The 22545-nt window shown below is 38.1% G+C and overlaps 1 protein-coding gene and 1 long non-coding RNA gene across 8 annotated transcripts in view; one reads left to right on the top strand and one right to left on the bottom strand.

The window, feature by feature from the left end:
* Positions 1–7951, bottom strand: part of MMS22L (MMS22 like, DNA repair protein) — an 88646-nt gene extending 80695 nt beyond the window's left edge. For 2 of the 4 annotated variants that reach the window (XM_031610781.2, XM_090135978.1), the window contains exons 1-3: positions 6389–7221; positions 4726–4913; positions 2757–2882 (exon numbers count right to left, since the gene is read on the bottom strand). In XM_031610781.2, the coding sequence (XP_031466641.2) occupies positions 2757–2882; positions 4726–4913 (314 nt within the window). In that variant the 5' untranslated portion in view covers positions 6389–7221. The other 2 variants (XM_090135977.1, XM_090135976.1) reach the window with 2 other exon arrangements.
* Positions 7952–8147: 196 nt separating this feature from the next.
* The window catches only part of LOC149919105 (uncharacterized), a 165988-nt gene continuing 151590 nt past the window's right edge, over positions 8148–22545 (top strand). For 3 of the 4 annotated variants that reach the window (XR_016464770.1, XR_016464772.1, XR_016464769.1), the window contains exons 1-2: positions 8148–8455; positions 9358–9395. This is a non-coding gene — a long non-coding RNA (uncharacterized LOC149919105). The remainder of the gene's footprint in view (positions 8456–9357; positions 9396–22545) is intronic. The other variant, XR_016464771.1, reaches the window with a different exon arrangement.

Below are 22545 nucleotides of genomic sequence, written 5' to 3'. Positions count from 1 at the left end.
ATTAGCCAAATAGCAGGGAAAAGGAAACAAATACACACAAACAAAAATCCTAAAGCCATTCCCTGTAAATATCATTCAGCTTTATATTTGATCACAGGATAAATCAGAAAGTTGGCCCCGGCAGCAAACATACAAATGTACAAAATTAACTAACATGTGCACAAGCACTATGAAATTCTGCAAGCAGTTTTTCCTTCTTCCTTCCCAGAGTGGTCTACTGTTTAACTTAACCACAAAGGATTAAGAGTCACAGTTACAGCAGAGTACGAGCGTGTCTAGAAAAATTAAAAACTCAATTCAGTTTTGGAAGCTAGAAAGAGTGTATTTTCAAAGAAGTCACTACTAAATACTACAGCAAATGAAAATAAAGAAAAAGATAGGCAAGTAGGTAAGTACTCCATCATATTCCACAGCAACTGTTATTTTCAAGTGCCCTTCAAGTACTGTCTCCAGAGAGATAACACAGTACTAAACCCAATACACAAAAAGCACAAAAGCATAAGACAGACTGCAAAAGAAAAAGTTGCATAAATTGAGAAAGGAGCTGTCTGACCCCATTTCTTACACAGTCATATCTGCAACTACTGAAGGATTCAAGAACAGTAGAACTAAATCCAATGCAGATCAAACATCCTTGAGAACTAAACTGTATGGAAATGTTAGGAACTGCCCACAAGGATCCAAATATTTAGGTTGTAACCTGCATATTAACAGGCTATCACACATTAAAATTACTTCCCTTAGTTCTTCCTTGCTTGTATAAAACAACCTAGACATAAAAACAAAAAACACCTAAGTGGGTGTAAGAATCAAAGCTGAATTTGTGTGAATTTTTCAGTTATTTCAACCATGTAGAAAAGAAATCTAAAGCTGGAGGAGTTTAAGAAAGGGTTTTGGAGACTGAAGGTTAAAAACAGTAAGAAGGAAGTAAATAGAAAAAAAAACAGACTCTACTAAGTTGAGAGAAGGAATATAGTCAGTTCATATAGTAAAATCACAAATGGAGCATGACAAGCATAACAAAGATGTCACAACCTAAATAAGAAATTCTAATTCCACTCTGCCATTTGCATCTCCAAGATTGGTGCTTATTAGCTGTTAATCTTGTGACTTGCATCTTCAGTCACGTGAGAAAAAAAAAAAATCACAGGTAGGAATTCTTTTTACTGCACAATTATTGTTTTTAACTTGTAGTTATGCTCTATTACATAATTACGTATTAAAACTATAAAAATGTTAACTAGCAATCTTCATTATTGTGGGCACTTAAATTATTGAGTTGCCACTAGTGTGGATTTTAGCACTGATATTATCTGCACTGCTGAACTGTTCCCAGCCACCTTGTTTTCAAGAATCAGAATAACTTTTATCTCCCATATATGATCACTACATTGGAAAACAGAGCTTTCCTACTTTCAGTTGTCAAATGCTCTATAAATGAAAGCATACACCATTTTATAACTGAAAAAAAATCAACTGAAAGATATAAGATCTTTGCGGAGAGACTTGTCACATCAAAAGACAGCTCAGCAACCAAATTCTTATAGCAAACAGTTAGTTTAAATCCATTACTGCTACTAGCTCAGTACCTTTTAAAACATGAACAGATTGAATAAATTAAGGCATAATATATATATATATATATTTTTAACATTAACCTCTGTTGCAATTCAAAGGTAACTACAAAGGGGTTTATATTACAAAGAAAAAATTATTTCATTCAAGAGATTAACTACATCACTGTCTCACTGCAAAGTGATGTTAAGTCAACAGTTACTGCACAGATCAGATTGGATGCTAAATGGGATACAGTGTTACTTGTAACTAAGTTATGATAACTGCTTCCTTATGACTTTTTAAAACCACAGTGAAGAAGAATCTTGTGCCAAATGAACAAAGCTAATTAATACACCTCCTGTCATCTATGCCATCATGTTTCAATAGCCAGACTTCATAAATGACATTTCACATGATGTTCTTGACCATACTCTAAAGGGATGGAAGAATCTACTACAATTAAGGGAATGGTGAAATATATAACACGTTTGTAGAATCATGGAAAAGCCTCTTCCATCCATCCTCTCTGTATGCAGCATATCCTGAGGATTATCAGTAGGCAAAGATGATTATTGATAATCTGTGTATTTGCACTGACTAAATACCTACACTGAATTAATCGAACACTGAGTAATTGTATCTGAAGAGATTGCTGTAGCTACTCTAATCCTAACAACTGAAGAAAGTGCTGCATGGAGTATTTAAAATATTTAACTCGTAACCCCCAGTTTTCTTTTGCACTAAAAATGGAGTTCAAATCTTCAAAAAATAACATTAATTATATGGGTAGTACAATCTTATTCAAGGAAAGCTTACAAAGTTTACTCATATACTATTGAACCATTGAATGGCTTGGGTTCAAGGAACCTTAAAGATCATCTAGTTCTAACTCCCTTGCTACAGAGGCTGGATTGTCAACTGCTAAGCTAGAGTCTTCTAAACTGACCATAACACCATTGTAATACACACCTATCAGTCTTCACCTGATGATGGCTAAGATGTGCTCCATATTGCTTAGAAACTTTTATTAATAAAGTCATATAATGCTACAATTATCTGACACAATTTACATCTTCCATAACTCCATCCATGTCTTATTCATCACATACCACAATGATTCTATGAAATTTCCATACAAGGAAGACTAAAAGCTGATTCTAGATGCATTGGAGTAATCATAAAATACACTAACAACATACCTAAGTAATCCAAAGAGAAGTCCACAGGACTCAACTAATGCAGTTTCAGTAACCCACTGAAAGCCAAACATTTCTACTGCATCTTCTTCATAGTCATTGGGAGAAGGATCCAGTCTCAGCAAAACCCTGTAAGACAGATCCAGTATTCCTCGGTAATAACATAAATAAATCTAAAGCACTGATTTTTATAAATGTAACAACAATATCTATACTATAGATAGAAAGGTGTAGCAGTGCTCTCAAGAAACCGTTATACCTTTTATAGCAATATAGTATATAAAATATGACAAGTTTTAGTTTCAATGCTGTGAAAACATGTACTGTGCTCCGTAGCTAGACCATTTTAGAGAAAAAGGAAAATTAATACGTTACAGGGGGCCAACCTGAAGAATAACATACAAATTGTCCTTAACAAATCACAGAATGGTCAGGGTTGGAAGGGACCTCACGAATCTCCAACCCTGCTGCCCCACAGGCAGGGCCACCAATCTCCCCATTTAATGCTAGACCAGGCTGCCCATGGCCCCATCCAATCTGGCCTTGAACACTTCCAGGGACAGGGCATTCACAACCTCTCTGGGCAGCCTGTTCCAGCACCTCACCACTGTCACAGTAAAGAACTTCCCCCTGACATCCAACCTAAATTTCCCCTCCCTCAACTGAAAACCACTTCCCCTTGTCCTGCAGTTATTTTATATATATCAACCTTTCAAAGAGTTGATTCTCCTCCTGCTTGTAACAAAGCCGCCAAACATTAGATAACACAGATCACTGTAACCTTATGCTTCAAATCTGTCTCAGGACTAATAACCAGCTACAGGGTATACACTTTTCCTGAAATACATTCTCAGTAGACCAATTGTGTAAATATAAAAATATTTCACTAGTGCTTAAAAGCTACAGCAAATCATTCAATAAAGCCAACAATGATTTAAAAAACTATTTCAGAATTCTCCCTCGAACTTTCGTAACATAATTCAACAGAATTCAATAAGATTTAAGAAATATGTCTATTTTAAAAACCTGGGCAAACACTTGGTTCTCGTTACATTATAACCAAATTTATTTCGTGCCTGAACTATGCAGTATTCCCAGTACAGTTCCCAATCACAGACAAAAAGAGCATCTGTTGAATAATTGAGTCAGTCTCCCACAACATCTGTAGCTCACTTGGTAACTGTCTAAACATTGTTCTGTTTTGAAGCCTGCAGCAATTAAATCAAGTTAGTCCTGATCTAGGTAATGAAGACAGAAGAGTCCCTCATATGCAAGCTTTTTCAGTAGTTTACAATCCAAGTAGATGAGGTGAATAAAGGACAGAATTATCATAACCACAGTGACTTGGTGAACCTGTACAAGCCCCTGAGTGTGTTTTCATATGAAATTGTTTCTGTCATGGAATGCATTCCATGACACTCTGGAATCTACTACTGATACATTCACAAAGACACAGGTTCTCACATTCATGTACTTGACATAAACGTGAATGAACATACTCTGATCCACTAAAAATAAGAGTAATAAGGTAGGGATTAAGGGTTTTAATCCTGTTAAAAATTTACAGAAAAGCTTGCGGAAGGTCAAAAAAATAATAAAAGTAAAAAACAAAAGCAAATGGGTTCAAAAGTATAAACAAAGTAGAAAAGAAAAATTATGTTTGCACAAAAAGCAAACCAATCCCTGCAGAATCAGCATATAACAGAAAACTAAAGGTGTATCACAAAGAGAGAGAAGGTATTAACTAAAGCAGTGTTTCAGAATATCACAAAAAAAACCCAAGCCTTATTACACACATGACTTCTGAAGCTTAAATCCAGAAGGAATACAAAGGTAGAACTCTGAGAAAGGTGGAAGTAAAGCTACAGAAGAGCCTATCAGAGGCTCTGAAAAGCTGGGCAAAGCAGATTTACTTCTGTCACATGGAGAACAAAAGGGACAGCATCCAGGAGAGCATAAAGCACCAACATACCTTTTAAGAGACCCACTTGCTAAGTAAGATTCTGCAGAGAAGCTTCTCCCTCCATTTTGGTTGTCAAAAATGCAGGAAAAACAAGGAGGATTTGACTTCTCATTCTCCACCTCCATTGCCATCTGCAGGCTGTCACTGAGAAGTGGAGGTGTGAAGGAATCCATAAAGTCATCGTCTACTGTTTCCATCTAATCCAGAAAATAAAGAGATAATTAACAATTAAAATGAAAAACTTCAGCATTTCTTCAAAAAATTTTTTCATTGTTACAGCTCTTCATAACCCACCAGCTCAAATGGGGACAATAACAGCCTAACTGCAATACCAAGTTGAGAGACACCACCAAGAAGGAAATCGTGGTCCCATTCCCTGTTGCATAATTCTGCTGTTTTGTGCAACTTCATCTTCCAGAATCAAAACAGTTTCAGCAAGTTATATAATCAAAAAGCTAATCTTACAAAAAAGTACACCCGTTTTGTTCAGTTCTAGTTTAAATTATCACAGAGACATATAATAATTAGAGTTGGAAGGGACCCTTCTTGGTCATCTAGTCCAAATCCTCTGCAATGAACATCTTGCAGGTAGATCTGGGTGCTCACAGCCCCGTCCAACCTGACCTTGAACACCTCCAGGGACAGGGCTTCCACAACCTCTCTAGGCAACCTGTTCCAGTGCCTCACCACCTTTATTGTAAAACCCATTTTTCTTATATCCAATCTAAACTGACTTGTCACAAAGTTGCATTAGCACTAGGGTAAAAGAAATGGCAGAAATGAAATGCAAGTTGTTCTGTGACCAGAGTAACTGCAATATGAAGCATCTGCCCACGGTAGGGAGGTGGGTGGAACTACACAACCTATAAGGTCTCCTCCAACACAAGGCATTCTATGAAAACACATCCTGTATTACAAGCTCCCAGTTGGTCATGACTTAAAGCAATACTACAGCTCAAGCTCTTTCTAAGAAGCACTAAATATAACAAAGGTGATAATTATGGAACCCTGAAATGCTGAAATCCTACAAGTTTATAAGATTATTCTAGGGCTGATTCTGATACAGTTGAATTTGAACTTCCATAAAAGTTCTGACTTCTCCTTTTGCTTTTGTTTCTTTTCAGGATTCCTGAGAAGAAAGATCACACCCTAAAAAAGTTCATCACCTACTTAACCCTCATGAACTAATGTTTTCTATGAGACGCTGAAACAGTAGAACTTGGCAACAGGTGCCACTGAGTTCTACAATAATAATAAGCAAACAACATAATTAAAAGCACTAATAATTGACAGGACGCCTTCAGCAACTCGGTTTAATGCAGGTGCATAGGTGCAACAGCACAACACGGCAGAAGCACGCAGGTAAAGGGAACGCTCTGCGTCAGCTTCGTTAAATAAGGCACAGCAACGCTCGCTGTTGCTTCAACTCAACGAAAGCCTGCTCGATTCAAGGCATCCAAACCGCCCCACGCCCTGCGCTCAGCCTTCTCCCCTCCCCGCGACGGCGAGTTTCCGCCGCGCCTGCTAACCTAACAGGCCTTCCCGCCAAGGCCCAGGACAAGACCGGGCAGGGTGAGGCAACAGCTGCGCCAGTCACGGAAAAGCAGGGCGGGAAGGCAGAAGCGGAAGAGCCGAGCCGAGCCGAGCCGAGCCGCCCCGCCCCGCCCGGTACCTGCGGGCCACCGGAGTCCGCCGCCGCTCCTCCACTTCCGCGCCAGAGCACTTTTCCGTGCGTCCCGCGCGCCGCCGCCAGCTCAGCACTGCGCAGGCGCCGCGCTGCCGATTGGCTCCCGGCCGCTCCTCCTCCTTCTCCCCCTCCTCCCGCCCCGCTGCCCGGCTCTCCTCTGTCCGGACAGGCGCCCGCCCGTCAGCTTGCGCCTGCCTTCTCCCGCCCGCCTCCTGTCCCGCCCCGGGGCGAAGCACCGCCCGTGAGGCGGCTCCTGGCGGCGGTGGGCCGGTCGTGTTGCTGCTGGCTGCGCGTAGAGTCCGGCGTTTGCGTGTGCGTGTTGTCCTCAGCGCAGCGCTCGAGCCTCGCCGTGCACTGCTCCCTCCTGGCTGCTCCCGGTTCTGCCCCTTGCTCCCCTGTGCCTTTTCTCCTCTTGCTCAGTCCTGCACCGTGCTGCACCTGCTTCCCGTTGGCACCTGAGCCCATTATAAGTGTCAATATGCTTCTTGCTCTCCTGCTTCCATGAGTTTTGTAGCAGCCCCTTACCACAGCCCTGCTGCTGTTGGTTGCACTCTCACAGCTCCCATCCCAAAAGTCTACTACTGTTACTGCTTTGCTAGGCATACCCAGCCTGGGCAGCCACCACCAATTGATTCTGGCATGTCTCAACTTTTAGTAAACCCCTATAGCACGCTGCTGCTCCCAAATCTTCCCTTTTTCCCCCCTATCTGCTATCTTTTTCTGGTTTCCTTGAGTCTAGCTTATCCTGGGCTATCCTGTGCCAGAACCTCGTTTTCCATCTCTGCCACTTCACCCATTCCAACAGCCCCAGGCAAGAAGTCCTACTCATGCTTCTGTCCTTCCTTCTCTAGCTGGCCAGGTGCTGCTCACAACTGTGGGCACGCCGCTCTCCCCAGGCACAGGATTTAGTCTGCAGTGTATCGGGAATCCAAGCAGGGCATTGGCTGGTCCCATTGCCTCAGAAGTCCTCATTGGCTGTGACAATCACCACAGCGCAGGGGCCGGGGAGAAAGTTCTGAAGCTGTGCCTCGCATAAACTTAGTTTAAAATACTGTGTCGTGTGTCAGAGACTAAGTAGTATCGTGGACTTGGTGCTTCTAGGTCTTCTTTCAAGTGATGAACGCACTACTTTGGATTGTCTTGATTCCATTTCATTTTAAACTGCCCTCCCAGTTTTGCTTTTGTTTGTGTGTGTGTGTAAATTTTCAGCAGTGCATGAAACTTTTGTTTGTAACCAGAAAGTTGCTATAAAAAGTTTTGCTGTGAGTGCTGCAGCTTGCTGTAGAAACTCCTGCCCTTAAAAATGCTTCGTCTGCTCTTGTGTGTGTAAGAATCCCTCATTTCCTCCACTAAATTCCCGTCTAATTAAAAAAACAGTACATCATGGTTAAATAAAACTGTACCCAGGATAACCCTGATTTCCATATGCAGATTTATCTGCGCTGACAGCCCCCTCTCCCTCTCAGCATTTCCTCTCTCCTCTCTCTCTTCGCCCTTCTCTCTCTTTCTCTCCCTCTCTCTCTCTGTCTTTTTGTCTCTCTTTATGTCTATTGCATTGTGTCTGAATAATTTTCAGGCCCTTTTTTTCCTTCCTTCTCATATGCACATGCTAAAAGGACTAGACAACGATGCAAGGTGTTTGCTTGTTTGCTGCAGTCCATGTCTCTAGGAGGAAAAAAAAAAAAAAGCTCATGATTACAATGCCACTTTTTTTTTTTTTTTTTTTTCCCCACCTGAGCTCAATGATTAAACTTCCCCAGGATGGGGAAGAAATAAGAGATGGAATTGAAATAGGGATGAGGAAAATATCATTGCAGCAGTTACAGCTAGTGGTGTTTGCTGCCAGATGTGTGAAGGTTCCCGGGGTCCTGGACACTAAAAGGATGCATAAAAATATTTGGAGACAAAAGCTGCATCCTCAGTGATCATTTTCTGTACTTAACATGGCAGCAGGCACCGTGTGGAGAAATCAACATGCTGGATGTTGAACTGGACTTTCCTCCTTTCTAGGATGAAAGGATGTGATCTATCCCGTGCCAAAAGGGAACTGAGGTAAGAGAGCTGATCCAGTTCTTGTTTTTTCATTGTATATCTGTAGCATCTTTTTTTTGAAACAGTGTATGTATGGATGTTTATATATTTGTGTATTTGGTTTCTAGTCGGTAAGTGGTGCTTTTTTTTTTTTTTTTCTTCCTCTCTCTGTCTTCACATCAACCTGGAGAAAGTTAATTCACAATGTATATTCAGAGCTCGTTCAGGGGTGTCATTTTATGGGATTATTTTTAATACATTTTTGTTTCCAAAGAAAACATCAGCAGTGACATCATGGTCGACTGCTGATATTTGCAAAGTCTTTTAAAAAAGATAGTAACTTTGCAATATAAATTGTGCTTAGAGATTTGTGTGCTCTGTTTTTCAGTTGCATTCTAAATATTGGAAGTCTTATTAAAGCGATAGTGAGAATTTTTTTTTTGTTATTATTTCTAGCGCAGAAGCGATGAATGCTGCATAATTAAGTACAGTATTTAATTTGGCTGTTGTGAAGCAAAAGAATAAGGTAATAATTTTTATTGTACTAATCAGACTCAAGATGTTCTCTGTGTTAATTGGGTTAAAAAAATTGCAGTACTTATTAGAAATTCTAATTTCACAATGCAGCACTGACAATAAGCTCAGCCAGTGAATTATTCACATCTTTAATTTGCTCTCTTAATGACAGTGTTCTGTAATCAGAGTGCAGAGACTGCTTCCTATGCATTATGTATGATGTTCAGGACTTAAATGCAGGACATTATGAAGCCTCTCAGTGGCTCAGTAATTAGTTTTCCACAAGACAGGGCTTAGATATTCACAGATAAAAGTCTACAGTTGAGATAATGTTAAGGTGGTGACTCATGCTAACAAAAGCAGGGAAGTTCAAATTTAACTACTCTCCATTCTCCCTTACTGTGCAGGGGGAGGGGAAGAAAGTCTCCAAAACTAACCCGTCGCGGTGAGTACACTACAGGCTGCCCAAGGGGCAAACGGCTGCTTTATTTAAGTCTTTTTGGTAACTTTTCTTACTGGGAGGTTGGAGGGGGAGTCGTGCTTTGTGCATCTTTTAAAATGTTGTGAAAAGGGCAATCACGTACCCACCAACAGGGAGCGATTGTCTATAGCAGATTCCATGTATTTTAAAGATATTGGTTGTATCTGAAGCACAGATGTTTGTAACTTCTATCAGTTGATGATGTTTTGAATGGGAGCTACTTTGTTAGGTGTAGAAACTTTGCGACACCTGATGCTTGCTGTTTTGCTGCTGTGTCATTTTGGGTTAGCATGGTCTATATTTCATTTTACAAAGCGTGTTTATCTAACAGTTCAATTCTCACCATCCAAAACATAATGTATAATGCAAGTTTGTTTGTTTGTTTTTCCTCTTATCATTTACCTGGTGTTATATCAGATGATTTAAATGTAGCAAATTTGTTGAAATGAAATTGGAGAATGTTACTTTTTCATGTTTAGTGGCTTGTCAGGTTGGTAGCTGTACATTTGTCCTGAGTTCTTGTTTGAAGAAAAATTGTTATTAGAAACAGAACAGATGATCTAGGGAAGCTTATTCAATTATATTGTGATAACTCTACAAAAACTACTCTGAAGTAAACATTTGCTCATGAGGTATTTACAGGATTGTCACTCTAATTATTAACAATGATCTACCATTAAAGGTCTTAGACTTAAAAACAAACAAACAAAAAAACCCCACAACCAAAGAAGTCAAACAACATCAAAATCAAAAGATAGTAAAGCACAGATAAAGGATTAAGAATCTTGGGTACGTTTAGAATTTTGAAGGGAAACAACATGAAGCTAATTCCTTTTGAACTTTTCCATTAAGGACCACATCTGGAATTCTGTGTTCAGAATCAAATCAACTGTTGCTAGTGTTGTCTGGTTTAAAGGCCTTGGAACCAATTGGTGAGTCACTGCTCTTTGCAAGTGAAGTCCTATATACTGTGACTGGATTAGACATTATACATACTTATACATAGTCCAATCCTGAAAGTAATTATTATTAAACTATTAAATAAGGAAGTTGCAGACTAAATCAGTGTAGCTAGGTGATACATAACTGGATGTTTGCATCAGAAACCAAGTGATCACCTGCATGAAGAAATTGACTTGAGTCTTTTGCAGAATGTGACTTTCATTCCATGTCAATACTCCACATCAAATTGTACTGATGTATGGTATTGGTATCATACAGCTGAAAAGGACTCCAAGGAGGTGTCATATCCACCCTCATTCTTTCTTCAAAGCCAAGATCAATGAAGTTTGTTTTAATGGGTGCTTGCCTGACTGTTCTCCTTAAAGATTTGTTGTGATTACTTACTGAAATAATCTATTTCAGTGTTCCACTAGCCTTGCCATTAAAATGTTTTCCTGATTTCTGATAGGAAGCCTGACTTGCTGAATGTTACTTTAGCCTGTTATTTATTTGCACTGGGATTACAGGGAACTTATTTTGCTTCCTGTAGGAAACTTTCATATTGAAGTTCCTTTATCATGTTTTAATTGTTTTCATCTCTCAAACAATCCCAACTTATTATTTTCTTACTTAGAGAAATAAAATCTTAGGGTTTTTTTGTTTTGTTTTGTTTTTCTGGCACTTTGGATCATTAATTCTTGATGCTTTCATCTGAACTCTTCCTATTTCTTCTTTCTTTAAATGCACTGTTCCATACTTAGGTATGGTGTTCCAGCTGTCATTATTAAATTCTACATTTTCATTTAAACAAAGGTAATTTTCTCACTTTTGTTTTTGAGGAAGTATTAACAGTAAGACTTTGATCTTAGAAGTGTAATGATATCTGTTAATCCAAGCAACAGTCTAGAACAATATGAAAAGATGCAATGTGAGTTTCAGTGAGCTTTTAGTTTAAAAGTTTATGCTCCAGCAGTATGCTGTATCTGTTATCCTTAACTGTCATGATGAGTATCTTGTTATGACTTGATCATATCCAGATGTGAGCCATCATACTTAAAAGGATACCTGAAAGGTTAAATCCTCCATGTATTGTTTCAAGGTTTAGAAGCGCTGTCAGAGTGACAAAACGTTAGTGCTCTAAACTGTTCTTAAAGTATCTTGGTGGCCAAAAAAAGTTAAGAACTTAACTTTTCCACATGTTTGCCTTGGATTTCCCATTTTGGCACTGGACAATCACAATTTGTGGCAATAAAAGGTGAGAAAAGGTATTTATGGAAGTGGCAAGATCATTGGTGGCAACTGGAAATTAAGGTCCACGTTTAAGTGTGCAGTAAAGATGAATACTACATTCTAGATTAAAAAAAAAAAAAGAATTAGCCCATTCTAACTAGTTTAGCAAGATGTAGTTCTGCATCTGAACTATGTATCTATAAAAGAGCAAACTGCGGTACACTCGGTTATGGTAAAGATCAATTTATTTTTAGCTTATATATGCTTAAATTGCTGTGGAATGGGAGAACAACACTTCCAAAGCAACAGTGGGAGAGTTGGAAGAATTAAAGGTGACGATGTTTACAGGGATCAGTTTTAATGTAATCTGATCATGAAGACATAGTGGCTACCAAAGAAATGTGATTACACAGGTATCTAATTCATATGTGCTTTTACTTCCAATGTTTAGGAATATTGCAAGCTTTTTTGGAGAGATGTAATTTATATTTATTTACTTATTCTAATATTAAAAAGATGAGAAAACATTTTTAACTCAGTGTAATTTTAATCTTAAAAAAAAGTTAGGAAGCCCATAATACATAGATCACTCAAATAGGAGGCATTACTTTTGATTTCCCTGGAAACTACAACAGATATAAAGAGCACAATAAAGCTTTTTGATAGAGAAAGTTGCCAGCTACAAAACAGCATTTTTCAACATAGTCACCATCAATAGCTATGCATTTTCACCAGTGATGAACAAGAGCGCACATGCCATGCTTATATAGCGTCTAGCATTTTTATTTTGCAGGAGAAAAATTTTCTTCTTCTCTGGCCTGAACTTGGGAACTTGAGTCTTCAAGTTAGTCAGTTTTGCAATCTAGCAATCAGAGTGATTGGTTTGTCTGAATTCCAGGGAATCCAGAAGAATAACCGCTTTCCTATCCCAAAAGACAGTGCATGTCTCTTTATCTGCTGAGGGCTGGAACTTGCTCTCTGATGGGGAATTCACATGTCGTTACTTCATGGATTACCGTTTTGACTCTGGCTTGTAGTAGTGATACTATATCTTGTCACCAATGAGAACATGATCCAGGAAACTGTCACCCTTCAGCCTCATAGTGGTTCAACTTGTGATTGCATTTGTAGGACCCACCTAGCACAAACTTTGCCATAGTCCAACACTGCCACCATCATTTCCAATGCATTGAAGCTGATATGGAGCTTCATACACAGTTCTCTGATCATAATCCAGATGGTATGCTCACTCTATCAGAACAGATCTGCATGGCTTGTCTTTCATATCAAAGTCACTGCTGCTGAAACGCGCTACCCATCTCCTCTCTGTGCTCACATCCACTGTTTGGTATCCATAAATTCTGAGTAAGTATTACTGAATGTCAGTGAGAGCAATTGACAGCAGGACAAGGGGAAATGGTTTTAAGCTGAGGGAAGGGAGATATAGGTTGGATGTCAGGGGGAAATTCTTTACGGAGAGAGTGGTGAGGTACTGGAACAGGCTGCCCAGGGAGGTTGTGGATGCCCCGTCCCTGGATGTGTTCAAAGCCAGATTGGATGGGGCCCTGGGCAGTCTGGTCTAGCATTAGGTGGAATGGTGGTGGCCCTGCATGTGGCAGGGGGGTTGGAGATTCATGATCCTTGAGGTCCCTTCCAACCCTGGCAATTCTGTGATTCTGTGAATTGTTTTTGCATAGAGGAATTCACTGATACATCTTTGATTCTTATGCATTTCCATGTAGGACATCACTGTATCAGACTGCTCCTCTGCTGCCATGTGTTGCGTGGCAACCAAACATATTGGAATACTGGTGGGAAGGTACAAAATCTACTGCCATACAACCAACATCTCATTCTGATGTTGTGGGACACCATGATAAAATAGGAGGCATTGCTTTCTCAGCAATCCTCATATATTTAAGGATGTGCTGTTTTATGGTATTATTTATCTTGCTTCAAGCTCAAGTACCATAATAAACATTAGGTTCTGAAGTTGTATGATGACTTAAATATTTCCAAATATCTTCTCTTGATCTAGCCTAATAATGCATTCCTTTCAAACTCATAATTTTCATGAAAAACAATGGGAGTACTACACTGTAGAAGGAAAAATGGATACATATGCCAGGGTGTCTCACTTTTGAGTCACTGTTTCAACTTTAATGACAAATGAAGCTAACTGAAAGAAACAAATAATCAGAGTAGATAGAATGAAAGTTACTGAGAATATTTTTAATTCCAAACTTATTTGTTTCTCTACTATAAAGAATGAAATTGCAGTAATCAAAATTTCTGATAGTAATCTCAAATACATGTATGTTTACCAATGTTTTCCAGGAAATGTTTCACAACCAGTTCTAAGGATGCCAACCTAGATATAAGCCCATGTTTAGATTTTAGAAAGTACAATAGTGATAAATATTCATACTATAAACTCAGTTTGGGCTTTTTGTGTGTGTGTGAAGTTGAACTAGAAATAGCATAATGTACTGTGTGCATTCAAATACTCAGTCTTATGTACAATGTAAATCCATAAAATATTACAGTCCTTTTCTACATTCATAGAAGGCCAGAAAAAAAATAGTAGTAAGGATTCTTAATGCTGCACAAACCATCTTGCTACTTCAAACCAGCTTCTGTTCTGTTTTGTCATCTGTACATTCTTTCTGTACTCTGTGTTCTCTGAAACCTGCTCTCATGCTAGGAATTATTTCATATTCTTAATTAAAAAGATTGGTCCAGCTTTCATTACTCACTTATTAACTTTTCAGCTGTTCTTTTTAAACTTTTCCCCATGCTCTGTTTAAAGCTTAGGAGGCTTTTACTATTCCCAAAGCATCCCTGCTTACAATTCTCTTTTGTTATGTTGCTACATGAGTTGACAACAGTTAGGCTGGCTTGAAATCTCTCCCTATCACACTATCTTTTTGGTTGTTGTTATTTTCGCCTATTTCTTGTATCTCTGTGTTTAGATTGTAAGGTCTCTAGTGAAAAAGCTGTTTTTATTCCTGTGCTTGTTGAAAGCCCAAAGAGAGGGATCTTAGGTTCTATCTTAGTACAATAAATAAGTGTAACAGTAGTAATACAAATAATGCACACTGCATAGTTATTTTAACTGCTACTCTTTTAATTCCTAGTATGCAGAGATTTTTCAACTCATAAAAACTTTGCAAGAGAATTTCATCTGAGTCCTGGAAACATGATAGGTTGAGGTGGTAGAAAGCTGGAAGAAAGAGTGAATAGGGCAGAACAGAACTTATCCTCAAAATACTTCTGTTCATTGGTCTCCATCTTTCCTTCTCCCTCATCATCAAAAATACAATAACATTTATGCTGAAAGCATTTTGTCTTTTGGGCACATATATTGGTTCTGATGTGTGACAAACTCTGTAGGTATGGCTAAAGGACTGAAAGCAGGGGGGAGGCACTGTAGTGCAAAGAAGGGTTAGAATGTTGAAAGGCAATGCAATCTGCTGGTGAGGTACTGAAATAGGGATCCATGAGGGGTTATGAGGCAAAGACAGATATAGAAATGTGTCTGAAAAAAGTACAACTCAGACCCATGATTTCTTGAATATAAGTGCAAGCAGGCTTCAGAATTGAAATCAAGCTGGGAGATAACAATAGAGACTAGGCAACATCAACAAGGAGTGTGCTCAAAGAATGTGGTGGAGAAGGTGATGCACAGTCATGGAAGAAATTAATGTTTTTGAGATATGAAGATATTCATACATTTTAGAGGCTTGAGGATAGATTTCTGATTAGCTACTGTATATTTGATGGTATTATCAAATGTAAAGAGACAGAAGTACATGGTAGGTACAGCTCTGCAGTCCAGTTTGAAACAGCAGGAACCTCTGGCTGGACCATAACACAGACTACTATTTTTTAAAAACAGAATATGTTTTACCAGCACTGAGTGGATATGTAATTAAGAGTATTTAAATGAAGGTTGTTAGTAAGAAAAGAGTATTATTCTATGATATGAGATCTCCAATTCATACTGCCTGTCTGTATAATGTCTGTCTGTATAATGTCGGCAAACAGGACTGGGCTCTTGCTTTACTAGTTTGCAAAGCTCTTGTTCTCATGACTTGTCCAGCAGCTGTAAATTTAGACAGCTTATCAATGGTTTGTATGGTATTCATGTGTTTGTCACATAAAGACACTGAATGTAAATCACACTGTCAAACAGCTGTCTAAAAAATATCTTTGTGAGAATTACAATAATCATTCAAGAACATGGGTCTCTGATAAACTGCATGTATGATTTCCAAATGTATACTATTTTATCCATTCTTGACTTAGCTTTGTAATAATCCATTTTCAGTTTCTCAGTGTTTTGTGCTCTTTGTCTCAATCCAACCTGCCAAAATGAAATTTTTGGATGACTGTTAGGTTCTTCACAGATCTTGAATAAACAAATCTGTTGATTTTTTTTTTTTTTTTTTTTTCTCTGAATTTATTACTAATATTTTTGTAGTGGAAAGAAAAAGTATTCTGCATATCTCAGTCCTTATTTAGCAACCTAGAAAACAGAGATATTATTTTTGAAAAGGGTACAAAGGCAATTGCTCAAATTCAGATTCTCTTGCTGCATAGCTTATCTGTCTGATTTCAGGAGCTCAGTTTGTCTTTATATCTCAGTTCATCAGCTGTGTAATAGAAATGGAAGTCTTCCTATATTTTGCAGAGAAGTTCAAATCTTTTTGGACAGTATGAATTTTAATGCAGGTTTTCTCTCTTAGTTTGTTATTAAGGCATACCAGTGATGTCTTACACTCATTTAATATGATTTAAAGACTCCAGAAGGCATTTAGATACTCTAGGGAGTTAGCACAGGACTAGAGTAAATGTATCAAAACTGGTTAGTATCAACAAGTATGGAGATTAACATATGTTTCTAACTGTCAATGAAATTAAGTTCTGTTGAGCATCTATATAGTGGGTCTCCTGAGAGGACGTAGAGAAGGAACTGGTTTTTAAAATGGAATGGGAACAGTCTGTGGGAGGGGTCATTTACTATGTGGCCCGAGAAACATTTTTCACAATAAACTTTTGCTATAGCAGTATTGTATTTCTAGATCTACAAGGGAAATTAACCAAATTACTCCGTCTTAAAAGGGGTTTTCTGTTGAAGTTTCCAGATCTGAATTGGATTCCTTACTTTTATTTTGTCATTTTTTTGAAGTTGTCACTGCCTTTTTCATTTTTTTTTCAGACCTTTACTATGATTTGCCATTGCTCTGTTTTTTTAGAACTTGCTAACAACACAGTCTTATAGTGCCAAAACTTTGCTTCATCCATTTATATTTCATCAGCCATGATATTTATTTCAGCACGTTGGATGAGATAGTCTGAACTGTGTGTCATAGAACTACTGTTAGCAAAGTGTACTAAGAATATGTTTATCTCCTATTGTTTCTTTTTTTTTTCCCCAAATAAAATTGAATAATGAATAAAGTAAGTTATTTTTATTTAAAGGGATTTCAAAGTCTAATAGGAACCAATAAATGGTTTTAAAAATGTGTGAGGAAGTCAGTATGGGTTGTCTGAAAATGAGACATTAGCCCGTACATTATTAAAATAACTACCTTCAGATACTATTTTTCATCAGTTGAATTCAAAGAGTTTGCCAAAGTAAATGAGTGTAACCTTCATTTTGCAGATGTCCTGACAACCTAATCAGTAAAACAGAAGTGTAAAATGATGTAATCTTTATTTTGACAGCAATCAGTTAAATAAATTTGGCTGAAACAGTCATCCTGGCTGTTAGTAATAGCAAATTTGATCATGACTATAGCAAAGAACTGTTCTGAAACGTCTATCATGGATGAAAATGAAGGAATTTTCTTCCTGATACCTGATAGCTTGCCTTCAAAGAGCTGGGTCTGTATGGTAACTGAAAATGATGTCTCCAGATATTCATACAAGGATGAGTATGCATTTCACTATCCTTTCTGTAGAGAAAGATTTTATGAGCTAGGATGTCATGATGGTGTCTGATGAGAAGATCTGAAACCTCCAGAGGCAAAATTCTTCCCAGAAATAGAGAACAGGAAGTTTGTCCACTTGCCAGAGGAGTAATTTTCCGCTTCAGAAAGTGCCTTATGTTTCATTCTGTCTACAGTATGTTTAGTAAACAAACACACACACAGAAGCTGCAAAGTATTATTTTTTTAGATATTTCTCAGGTTTCATTATGAGAGTTGTATACTATAATTTACCTGGTGCACTTATGTGACTAAGAAGTACATTAAACCATCCTTATTGTCAGCCTGACACAAGAAGTTTAAGTTTGGAACAACGGAATTAGAGACTAGAGGGATTAAACTGACAGCTGCCTCACTTTGAGATTAATCTATAGAAATGAAAATACATTATCATGAAAACTGTACTGGAAAATGTGTCTCACATTAACCAGTGGGTATAAGTAATGAATTGTGTATAATTGCATGTTGTATATTCATACCAAAATACAGAAACTGCTATTGCTGAAAAATGAAAATGGTACAATGGTATTATTGTAACAGATCAAGTCAGTTGATTAAGGCTATAAGGTGTTTTAATTTATCTCCTGCTTACATTAGTGTGGTTATAGACTAAGTAGTAAAAAATAACCTCTCTCAATTCAGAGTGCAAATATGAGCTGATTTTTTTCCATGAGGATATGTCAGCTCATCTTCGAGTAAGGACTGAGGAAATGGTCCTCTCTTATCTCTATTCCTTTCAGGAATAATTCAATTACACTGAATTAATGGCTTCTGTGTTTCACCAAGGGACCACCTCTAGGTAGCCATGCAACTCCAAGCACATAGAGTTCACCTCTAATAGGAGGTTGCACTGTCCCTTGTCTTGGTACATGAACAAATATGGTTTTCAGCAAAAAGCAAACAAACCTTAAGATCCAATCATTTAAATACTTAACAAAAGTTAGTAGTTTTATTCCATTGTGCTGGATAGCTGTTCATTGGAATAGATGTTTGGATAATCAGGTATTAGAAAATAGGTTCTTCATACACTAACTGAAGAAAAAGGTTTTTTTTGTTCTGGGCATAATGAAAACAGTGACAGTTTTTTTTGATTGAATGATGAAAGGTGTTCAGACTTCATCTGGAGAAGACTTATTTATGTTTTTATTTTATTTTAACGGAAATATGATGGAATAGAATGGCTAGCAGTATTTATAATGAAAATTCAATGCATTATTTTCAAGGTTTACTTTAAAGATTTTTTTAAAATATCAGCTCTTTTTTTAATTTTCAAGTTCTGAATATGCAGTTTGAGGTTTTTCAAAGTAATGTAGCTTTACAAACCTTTATTCTCTGGAAGTTGTTTCTTATATCTAAAATTGAAGAATTCACATTTATGATTACTTCTGAGTATTTTGATCTTGATTTTTAGTATTTACTTAAGTCACAATTTAGATAAGAAGGGAAAGAACATTTTAAAAATAAATATTGCCTGTCATCTTCGCTAGTTGAACCTCTTGTAAATTAGCGCTGTGATAAACCTTTTTGAAATGAGTTCCATTTCTTGATACTTCTTAAACCAAGCTATTAATAATGCTGAAATCACCTAGGTATAACAGATAATCATAGCCACAAAAGCTATCTATCCATGATAAGTAAGTAGTATGATAACCCACAAGATTTTTTCCAACCCTAAAATTATTGTTAATCAAGCTGATTATATCATATTTGAAGTGCCGTGACACTATCTATGGTGTCAAACATAGTATCACTGAATTAGCGTATTGTTATGTCCAACCTAATACATCATACATGTTAACACACCAGTTAAATTGGACACAGGTGTGCACTGACCAAGTAGAGCTTACTTCTTCTGGTTCAAGAATTACTTTGATCCAATCAAATATGGGGGTTATCTTCTGAGTACTCTGCTGCAAATATAAACTGCACTCTCTTATCATATTAGTTTTGAGTAGTAGACTTTAGAAAATTAATTTTCATAATGTTAATGGTTATCAAGCTAGTGAATAGCTGAAAAGGCAATGTAGTTTCCTAATTCATTAGTTTTAGTACTGTTTAAGAACTTGGTTTTATTCCAGCTCAAATGTAAAGGTCATTAATCACAGAATCACAGAAACACCAAGATTGGAAAAGGCTTACTGGATCATCCAGTCCAACCATCACCAATAGTTCTCACTGAACCATATCCCTCAACACAACATCCAAACGTTCCTTGACCACCTCCAGGGTTGGTAACTACACCACCTCCCTGGGCAGCCCATTCCAGTGCCTGGCCTCTTTTTCAGAGAAGTAGTGTTTCCTAACATCCAGCCTAAATCTCCCCTGGCACAGCTTGAAGCCATTCCCTCTAGTTCTATCACTAGTTACACAAGAGAAAAGACCAACCCCCAGTTCAATGCAACCTCCCTTCAGGTAGTTATAGAGAGCAATAACGTCTCCCTTGAGCCTCCTCTTCTCCAGACTGAACGATCCCAGCTCCTTCAGCTGCTCCTCATAAGGCCTGTGCTCCAGACCCCTCACCAGCTTTGCTGCCCTTCTTTGAACCCGCTTCAGGGCCTCAATATCTTTCTTGTAGTGAGAGGCACAAAACTGGACGCAGTACTCGAGGTGCGGCCTCACCAGAGCTGAGTACAGGAGGACAATCACTTCCCTGTTCCCGCTGGCAACACTGTTTCTGATGCAAGCCAGGATGCTGTTGGCCTTCTCAGACACCTGGGCACACTGCTGGCTCATGTTCAACCAAGCATCAATCAATACCCCCAGGTCCATTTCCTCTACACAGTCTTCCAGCCGCTCTGCCCCAGGCCTGTGGAGTTGCCTGGAGTTGTTGTGGCCAAAGTGCAGGACCCAGCATTTGGCCTTGTTGAACCTCATCCCATTGGCTTCAGCCCAGCCATCCAGGCTGTCCAGATCCTTCTGTAGGGCCTCACTACCTCCAGGCAGACTGACACTTCCAGCCAACTTGGTGTCATCTGCAAACTTGGTGAGGGTGCACTCAATGCCCTCATCCAGTTTGTCAATAAAGATATTGAAGAGGACAGGCCCCAGCAACTCCTGGGAAACACCACAGGTGACTGGTCACCAGCTGGATAATAAAGTAAACTGCAAGGCTTAATATCATGTAAAACTGAGGTAGGAGATTCTTCTGTCTAAATTCTGCTTTGTGAAGTGACATTGATTACAGAAAAAGTATGAATAATCTTAATAGCTTTGTACTCCAACTCCAACAGGCTGTTATGCAAAGGATTATGCAGTGCTTACAGAGAGCTCCAGTAAACATAGATAATGATATGTCTAAAATGAACCTTACTTAGTAAATACTTTCTGTATTGTGAAGTCTCTGTTTTTTTTTTTTTTTTCTGGTCTCTTTTCTAATTGCTGATTTGGACTTGTGTGCGTTGTCTTAAGGTCCTTCCAGGGCTTTGATCTTGAACATGTTTTGGTACATCTGCTCATCTGGTTCTCACTTCAGATAGTACAGAGGGGTCACTCATGTAATGAGAGGTGTAGGCTACATCCTTTCTGGATCTCATATGAATCATCAGTTGTATAAACTTATGACAAATATTATGAAGACAGAAGAGAGCTTGTCTCTTGTAAAAGATAAGAGAGAGGATAAGAGAGATGACCTGATTGCACTGCAGAGGGAAGATGAAATGGAAGGAGTGGTGCACTGATCTGCTTACAAGGTTTTTGGTTTCAGAAATAGTTCTGTAAGACTAAATGCACTTTGGTGTCCTGTGGGTTTGTACTTGTGAATTTATGTTTTAAGTGAGTAAAACTCAGACTGCAGTATAAACTTGCCCTTTATTAGACAAGAGAGAAACAACTTGAAAGAGAGGTTCTGCTAGAGGTTGTGAACACTTCATTATTCAGCAGGCACCATACCCAGCTGTCTGTTTTTAAAAAAATCTTTAAGAATGCCATTTCTTTGAGACCTTTTCCTGTGCATTGTACTCAGATGGAATTGGTTTGTAGAAGTGATCAAGAGAAGCTGAGCAACACAGAGACATATACAGTATTGTTACACTACTGATTTGTTTTAGGAAGCCATGTGAAAAGAACCAATAGCCTTCGGTCCAAGGAGCTTTATATTCTCTCAGAATCTACAAAAAACACTGCTAAGTCTGATGTCTTAGGAAAGGTATGGTGTTTCTTTCTCTGCAAATCATTTGAGCACGTTCATTATTTCTTATTCAGAGAAATCTGATCCATATCCTGAAGAATAAGATCATGTGCCAGGCTTCTAGAAGTAACAGCTTCTGATGGAAAGCTATTACTGCTTCTTTTCTCTCTTGCCCTAAGAAACTCCACTGCATACGCTGTATTCTTATTTCCTGACTCTTCTCTGTTCTTCATTTCTCTATTCTTTTACAGTGTATCGTATTCACTGTTCTATCCTTTTCTCAAACAATTGGTTTTTAATGAATTTGTAACACTTCTCTAATTTCAAATAATCCATTCCTTTGCCCGATAATTTATAATCAACGGCAAAAAAAAAAGAGAGAGAAGTTAGAAGTTATCCAGTTAGACATTTTGTGTGCTTTCTACAAGCACCACTTTTATTTCTTAATGCTGTAGAAATCTTTAGAATTTTCAGTTAAAATAATGTCAATTCACATATTATCTCTGTGTCATTAATTTTCTTAACCTAGGAAAATAAAAAAAAATAGGAATATGTCTAGCAACATAAAATGATAAATAGTAAAAGTAGGCAGTTGGTAATACTATTTTATTAGAACCATCTTTGGTAACAACTCCTTTGATACCTGTTATATGTGCTCCTGAATAGCCACTGAACTAACACAGAACATCTGCTGCTTTGGCTGAATTTAAATACTCTCCTCTGATAACCTTGTAATTTGCCAGTTGCCTAAAATTGAAATACACAGTCCTAATCTGTCGAAGAGAATCAGACTCCACACATCCAGATACATATACCAATAGAT

The sequence above is a fragment of the Phasianus colchicus genome, chromosome 2, assembly GCF_987193195.1.
Source record: "Phasianus colchicus chromosome 2, bPhaCol1.hap1.1, whole genome shotgun sequence".
NCBI classification, from domain to species: Eukaryota; Metazoa; Chordata; class Aves; order Galliformes; family Phasianidae; genus Phasianus; species Phasianus colchicus.
The sequence above is the reverse complement of the archived record's forward strand: the minus strand, read 5'-3'. Positions and strand labels throughout refer to the sequence as shown.